This window comes from Boleophthalmus pectinirostris, unplaced genomic scaffold (assembly GCF_026225935.1).
Source record: "Boleophthalmus pectinirostris isolate CB_2022bp ecotype Guang Dong unplaced genomic scaffold, ASM2622593v1 HiC_scaffold_6, whole genome shotgun sequence".
NCBI classification, from domain to species: domain Eukaryota; kingdom Metazoa; phylum Chordata; class Actinopteri; order Gobiiformes; family Gobiidae; genus Boleophthalmus; species Boleophthalmus pectinirostris.
This window is the reverse complement of record NW_026571447.1, coordinates 41,206,279-41,214,080: the sequence shown is the minus strand read 5'-3', so window position 1 is coordinate 41,214,080 and position 7,802 is coordinate 41,206,279. Positions and strand designations below refer to the sequence as shown.

The following is a 7,802-nucleotide window of genomic DNA, read 5'->3' as shown; positions in this document are numbered from 1 at the left end:
GTTGGGTTTTAACTGTGGTCCGTGTTTCTGTTTTTTGTTCCACAGACGGAGCCGATCTGAGTCTCGTCCCGAGTCTCGTCCCGAGTCTCGTCCCGAGTCTCGTCCCGAGTCTCGTCCCGAGTCTCGTCCCGAGTCTCGTCCCGAGTCTCGTCCCGAGTCTCGTCTCTTCTGCAGCGTCAGGGGCTCGGTTCTGGATGTGAAGCTCCCGTCGTCGGACCTGCCTCCCCCCCAGTGCCATGCCTGCCCCGGGCCCCTCCCTCTGCCCCCTGACCCCGCCCCTCCTCCTCTGGCCCCTCCTCCTCTGGACCCTGCCCCCCCTCGGCTCCGCCCTCGACCCCCGGGACCCAAACGTGTGCAGCCTGTGGGAGACGTGAGACCTGCTCCTTTTATTCACTCGTTTATTTAGTGTTGAATCGTCACAGTCACATTTTCTTCAGTCTGAGGTCAGAAAATCAAACATTCAGTGGTTGAGGGAGCAGGGTTCATTCACACTAGTGTGTATGTGAGTGGTGTTGTTGTGTGTGCAGGGTTCATTCACACTAGTGTGTATGTGAGTGGTGTTGTTGTGTGTGCAGGGTTCATTCACACTAGTGTGTATGTGAGTGGTGTTGTTGTGTGTGCAGGGTTCATTCACACTAGTGTGTATGTGAGTGGTGTTGTTGTGTGTACAGTGTTGGTTCACACTAGTGTGTATGTGAGTGGTGTTGTTGTGTGTACAGTGTTGGTTCACACTAGTGTGTATGTGAGTGGTGTTGTTGTGTGTGCAGGGTTCGTTCACACTAGTGTGTATGTGAGTGGTTCGTTCACACTAGTGTGTATGTGAGTGGTGTTGTTGTGTGTGCAGGGTTCATTCACACTAGTGTGTATGTGAGTGGTGTTGTGTGTGTGTTCGTTCACACTAGTGTGTATGTGAGCGGTGTTGTTGTGTGTACAGTGTTGGTTCACACTAGTGTGTATGTGAGCGGTGTTGTTGTGTGTACAGTGTTGGTTCACACTAGTGTGTATGTGAGTGGTGTTGTTGTGTGTACAGTGTTGGTTCACACTAGTGTGTATGTGAGTGGTGTTGTTGTGTGTACAGTGTTGGTTCACACTAGTGTGTATGTGAGTGGTGTTGTTGTGTGTACAGTGTTGGTTCACACTAGTGTGTATGTGAGTGGTGTTGTTGTGTGTACAGTGTTGGTTCACACTAGTGTGTATGTGAGCGGTGTTGTTGTGTGTACAGTGTTGGTTCACACTAGTGTGTATGTGAGCGGTGTTGTTGTGTGTGCAGGGTTCATTCACACTAGTGTGTATGTGAGTGGTGTTGTTGTGTGTACAGTGTTGGTTCACACTAGTGTGTATGTGAGTGGTGTTGTTGTGTGTACAGTGTTGGTTCACACTAGTGTGTATGTGAGTGGTGTTGTTGTGTGTACAGTGTTGGTTCACACTAGTGTGTATGTGAGTGTGTTGTTGTGTGTGCAGGGTTCATTCACACTAGTGTGTATGTGAGTGGTGTTGTTGTGTGTGCAGTGTTCGTTCACACTAGTGTGTATGTGAGTGGTGTTGTTGTGTGTGCAGGGTTCGTTCACACTAGTGTGTATGTGAGTGGTGTTGTTGTGTGTACAGTGTTGGTTCACACTAGTGTGTATGTGAGCGGTGTTGTTTTGTGTGTACAGTGTTGGTTCACACTAGTGTGTATGTGAGCGGTGTTGTTGTGTGTACAGTGTTGGTTCACACTAGTGTGTATGTGAGTGGTGTTGTTGTGTGTACAGTGTTGGTTCACACTAGTGTGTATGTGAGCGGTGTTGTTGTGTGTACAGTGTTGGTTCACACTAGTGTGTATGTGAGTGGTGTTGTTGTGTGTACAGTGTTGGTTCACACTAGTGTGTATGTGAGTGGTGTTGTTGTGTGTACAGTGTTGGTTCACACTAGTGTGTATGTGAGTGGTGTTGTTGTGTGTACAGTGTTCGTTCACACTAGTGTGTATGTGAGTGGTGTTGTTGGAGTTCATGTTGGTCCAGATGTGACGGGGACTGTGGGACTCCTGAAAACTCTGATACTCTGATGTGTGTCTGTCACCACCGAGTCTCACCCACAAAACACTAAGACACACAATATGTGTCCATTCACATAAACGTGTGTCTGTGTGCACCACCTGCACATGTATAATGTGTGAAAAGTTTCACATGAACCAACAACACATCAGAAACACAGAACAGACTGAGGTGCACACAGACACACGTTTATGTGAATGACACATATTGTGTGTCTTAGTGTTTTGTGGGTGAGACTCGGCGGTGACAGACACACATCAGAGTATCAGAGTTTTCAGGAGTCCCACAGTCTCTGTCACATCTGGACCAACATGAACTCCAACAACACCACTCACATACACACTAGTGTGAACGGGGCCTGAGTCCTTTAGTCCGACAGAAGCTGAACTTTACACATTTACACACACACACATTTACACAGAAAACCTTAAGCAGCACTACCAGTCGTTGTGAAAAAGCTCTAAGCTCCTCTCTCTCTTTAAACACATTAACAAAATAATGAAATATGGAGCTTCTAGAAGATGAGATGAACATCAGAAATCGTTTATTCTTTTTTACATTTTGATTTTATTGTTTTGAAAATGTAATATTCAAACCAAACAATGTAATAAATAAGAATTAAACACAGAGGAGCCTGTTCTCCGTCTGTAAACCTCCAAAATATCAGTCGTTTTAATGTTTTAAATGAAACTAGTCTGACATTAGAGTTCTGACTGAGCGCGGTACAACATGTTTTATACGTTTCAGTTTTGCTTCTGACCCCGACACTCTCCCCTCCCTTTGCTCCCCACTCCCCCTTCAGAGCACCAAGAGCAATGTTCCAACACAATCAGCGCCTGCGGTTACACGAGCAATCAAAACCTGAATACTCACAGACTTCTGGAGTTAAAAGACGATTAAAATGAGATGAACACAGTGAAATCATCGTGGTTGTGTTTGATCATGCTCCTCCGATCGCTCACGTCTGACTCTGCAGTTTTCGTGTCGTTTAAGTGATTGAAAAACTCCAGAAATCAGATGATAATGAGAGTTTGGTGTTGATGTGACCACAGGCGGCGCACGTCCTGATCATGAAACTAACGCACAGCACTTCAGGTTTGTCATGGTGCTGGGAACAGTTTTGTGTCATGTTTTTGTGTATTTATGGAGAATTGTCGTGTGGGAGCATCGGGGACGTAGGACTGTGGGCGGAGCCTCGTACAGACTCATACAGCCAACATTAAGCTTAGTATATGATGCAGAACTGAGTCGTGGTCTAATGTTGTTTCCTCTTCAGAAACAGATGTGGAGTTGTAAAAATAACAAAATTGGAAGATTACTTTAAGTTTTTTGATCCAGTGTAAAGTAGAAAAAAGGACGACAGAGGCACTAACGCGTTTTGACGTGACGTGACTGTTAATAAATTCACCGCAAATCAGAGCACCTTTTTTTCTTTTTTCTGTTTTACAAAGATCTGGAGTTGTGTTTTGTTTCATTCACATGTTTGAGTGACTCTTTATTATGAGTCTGTTTACATCTCCAAAGCTCCAAACGCTCTGTTCCACCTTGTGATGTCATGAAGTGGTAGTTCTGCCTTTAGTTCAGCAGAAATTGGAAATTCCACGTGTGAAATGATCCACATGGTTCCAGTGCAGGTGTGTGGAGGTGTTTTCTGTGTTACCTCATGACGTCACAGGGTCAGGGCCGTTGACATCTGGGCCTCTAAGCACAAACTGTTTGTTAAATTTACTCAGTCAAGGAACTTAAAATTTGAATTTGAAAGTGAAAATTTCTCCGTGAAGATTCTGCTGCATATGTGGAGGTCCAGACATCGAGGGAGAGAGACAGAGGGAGATTTCAGGGGATTCTGTTGGCGCTGGCACCAGCTTCTTAGCCAGGCTGGCGCCACCTAGTGCCTCCGCTCAATTTCATTTTTCTCACGCGACTAAATCAGGAATCAAAATACACTAAACCAGGAGAGTCAAACTCAAATTCACACAGGCCAAAATTTAAAAATGGACTAAGTCCTGGGCCAAACGAAATATTTATTGAAAAATTTCAACAACATCTGCCTGTTTTCTCTTCTTTCCAGATCTGTAATGTTAAACCTTTTCTTATTCAAATAAATATTTATTAATAGTTTTACTTAAACGGTGAATCCAGAACAAACAGAATATAAAATAATAACAACATTTTAAATAAATCATGTCTCTATAGTCTGTCTGTAGCCAATGGGCCTCTATAATACAGATTTGACATGTCTGCACTAGACGGTTTTGCAAGAATCCCAGAAGTTGTAGACGGTGCACCGACCAATCAGCTGTGAGTTGTGAAGCCGTGACGTCAAACTGGTGGCGTCTGTCTGTGTCTCTTTTGTGGAACAACACAACAGTAAACAAAACATCGAGATGATGTAGACGAAGACAGACCTGCCCCAGACCCCGATTTGATCTCGGGGAAAGACGTTATTGTTCTTCTTCCTACAGGATTTGGAGCTTTACAAACGTCAGGACCAAACAGCAGCGATTATTCAATAAAAAAAGTCCCCACCTCCCGTCGAGTGAACGAATCTTAACGCTGCATTTTTGGATGGATAATTTTGTGAGGATTTACGACCCTGATTGTTTTGGTGGTGAACCACAAGCCCATGGTCCCTACGCTCTGTGTGTAACGTCACGCAGATCAGTTATTTTTGGTCGTCCCAAGAGTCAAAAAACAAATTAGAAAACACTCTTCCCTCGTCAATTCAGGCATTAACTTTTGTCTCTTTGATTAAAAATGCTCTGGTGAAACATTTACAGAACCTGTGGAATTGTTTTTGGTCATTTTGTTGAATTTTTGTGAGTATATTTGAACTTTGTCTGAGTTTTTGTTGATTTATTCTGTGAATAACGGTCAAGTGTGTGTGAGTGTGAGTGTTTGTGTTGATTTTGTTTCTTTGTTTTTTCGTTGTTTATTTGAAAAAGGAGATGGTGAGACTCTCAAGGGGCTGATCCTCCAAACAAACAAATAAATTCAAGTGTCCATGTGTTCAGAGCGACGGCCCTGCACGAGGTGGAAGTGGAGCGTTTTCAGTCTGAGAAAAGGATTTAAACATGTGTGAATGAAACAAAACTAGGACCACTGGCTTTTATTTTGAAAAAGTCCACCGCCAGTGTTTCTTTGAGTCTTTTCTTTACACGGTTTTCACTTTTTTTCTGATCATGTGAGATGCAACGTGTCTGAGCCTCCGCAGACTCCGAGCTCTGGCCTGACCACGGGCTCCGAGCCTCGACTTCGAGTTTCGGACAGGCCGCGGGGTCCGATTCACCGGTCTTCTCTTTCTTCTCCTTCTTCCAGACGTCCCTGAGGCGTCCAAATCGAGGTGTCCAGTGCGGTTTTCGTCGCTGCGGTCTCACTTATATTTGTTGTCACAGGGTATTCGCGAAGGCCCGGAAGATTTCATGATATGATCCCGCCCATAACTCAAAGAAATCTGATTGGCTCAGACAAGTGTCAATCTCAAACTCATCCCCACATTGACTTGAGTTGCTCAGGTCTTCGTTCCAGCCACTGAAGCTCCTGCAGGTGTTTGTTTAGTTCAGCGCTGCAGGTGGAGTCACTAATTTACCCGGATACCACAGGAAGAAAAATTGTGATTGGTCCATTTCCATTCCATTATATTAACCCTTTGTTTCAGTCCAAGTAAAAAAAAAATGATCTTGAAATACTAGTGTCGTGTTTATTACTCACTGAATAAAAAATACTGAAAAAATTTATTAGTAGTACAAAAATTCATTCAGTATTTTTTCCTGAACCTTCAGAATACCAACAAATGTTTGACTCTTTCATTTACATTTCTAATAAAAGTGCAATATACTTTACTTTTTAATTCATTAATTGGTTTTGCGTACAACATCGCACTCAAACTCATGTGATTAATATTTTTTATTTTTGCCCAGCCCTAAACAAAACACAACTGCAACAAGGACAGACTTAAACTCAGAAGAGTCGGTTTTGTGTGATGCAGAACCTTTAAACTGTTGTAACAATTCACCTTTTCTCGACAAACGAAAAGCTACAACGCAAAATCTAGGACGCGGGATGATCCATTCACGTCAGCGGGGTCAGATAAAGACATGCAAAAAATAAAGTGCTTTTGGCCTATCCGGCTTTTATTGGCATTGCCAGACACATGCGAATACGGCCACATCAACTCACGATACCACCACCCGGCACCGCGCACCCAATCCCCAAAACCCAAACCCCAGTGCAACAAAACAATAAAGAACAGTTCACCCAAGCCCACACCCTTAACCGCAATTGTCCCGAGCAAACTTCAGTTGTCCCCCAAAAAGTTTTCCCCGCTGAGCAGCAGATGTAACGTGAGTTCGAAGAGTTTGCGGCGTTACTCACGTTACCCGCGCTCAGGCTTTGACACACGATCCAGTAGCTCCAGTGGCGAAGTAAAAATCCCGCATGAATGGAAGTGCGTGTCCCTCTCCCCTTAAATCCCTGTGCGTCCGGAGAGGGCGCAACAAACAGTCCGACATGGTCTAAATCAGGAGTGCTCAATACGTCGATCCCGATCTACCAGTCGATCTCCAAGGTCGTGTGGGTAGATCGCCGTGTCTCGTCTCGGACTCGCGTTTGGAAGTCTTGTCTCTCACTCGAGGTTGACTCAACAAGTGTTGATCATATTTCATTCCGGCCGCTGCTGTTGGTAATAAACTGTGTAGCGTTGTGTCTCAGGCAGCCTGTGCGCTCATTTGAAACCCGCGGAGACTCTACGGCGCATCACAAACACACACGCTCCCTATGCACGGCTCGTCTGCGACAGCGTGTGCCCTCGTGTACCAGCGTGCATCACAGGGCAGGTTCAACTTCCTAAACATCCTACCTGTCCACCTGCCTCACGTCAGCACGCCGCCCCTCGCCTTTTCACGCTCTCACCTTCCTGCGTACAGCCAACACAAGCCCCTCCCACAGTGCGGCTGATTAGAAGAACAAGACCAAACGTGAAGCAAAAACCAGTCTAAATTTGTGTTCCAGTGTTGGCACAAAGCAGGTCTACAGCATAGAGCGGATCTACAGAACAGACCTACTGCCACATTTGGCTGAAGTTTGTCTAACAAAAGTGACAAATGCATCTGTGTTTGTCACGATGTGCGTTTGGTTTGGTAAACGTGCAGAGGCTGGTAAATATCACTGCAAAACCACAAAAGAATGAAACTCCAGTTTGGAACTTTAAAAAACAGGTTTAAAAATCTTCCTTCACTTTTTTCACAGTTTTGTGTAAAGTGCCAGAGGAAGTTCTCTTAAAGAAGAGGTTCTCAAACTGTGGGGGAGGGTCCAAAAAAGGGGCACAGAGTGTTTCAGTGCAGTTTGTTTGGCTTTGTATTAGGTAGTAGTAGTAGCTCACATGATGAAAAAGTGTGAACACCTCTGATCTAAATAATAGTGGCACTTAAATGGAAAAGGACCAGACACAACAGAATATTATTAACAAACACAAACAAGCCTTTCACCCCGGCTGAGTGAACAGAAATAGGTGAGGACCTCAGTGATCTTTAAACAGTTTTAGTCTGACCTGTTCTGTGTGTTTGTGCAGCTTCACCACGTCCGTGAAGGAATCGTACTCGCAGCCGTTCGACCAGGTGTCGGAGGAGGCGTGTGTGAGGGGGCAGGACCGCTCCAGGTGTGTGCGGCACAGGTGAGTCTCCGTGAGGTCGGGTCGGGATCTGAGCCTCGTTTAAAGCCACACTGCGGAACATTTGTGTGTGTGTTTGCAGGGTGGTTTACAGGACGGCG

At 44.9% G+C, this 7,802-nt stretch overlaps 1 protein-coding gene across 1 annotated transcript in view; it reads left to right on the top strand.

The window, feature by feature from the left end:
- The first annotated feature begins 236 nt into the window (after positions 1–236).
- pear1 (platelet endothelial aggregation receptor 1) overlaps positions 237–7,802 on the top strand; it is a 49,323-nt gene continuing 41,757 nt past the window's right edge. The window contains 3 exon segments of the mRNA XM_055163936.1: positions 237–370; positions 7,603–7,704; positions 7,784–7,802. The exon segment at positions 7,784–7,802 is cut by the window's right edge and continues 82 nt beyond it. Coding sequence (XP_055019911.1) covers positions 237–370; positions 7,603–7,704; positions 7,784–7,802 — 255 coding nt within the window.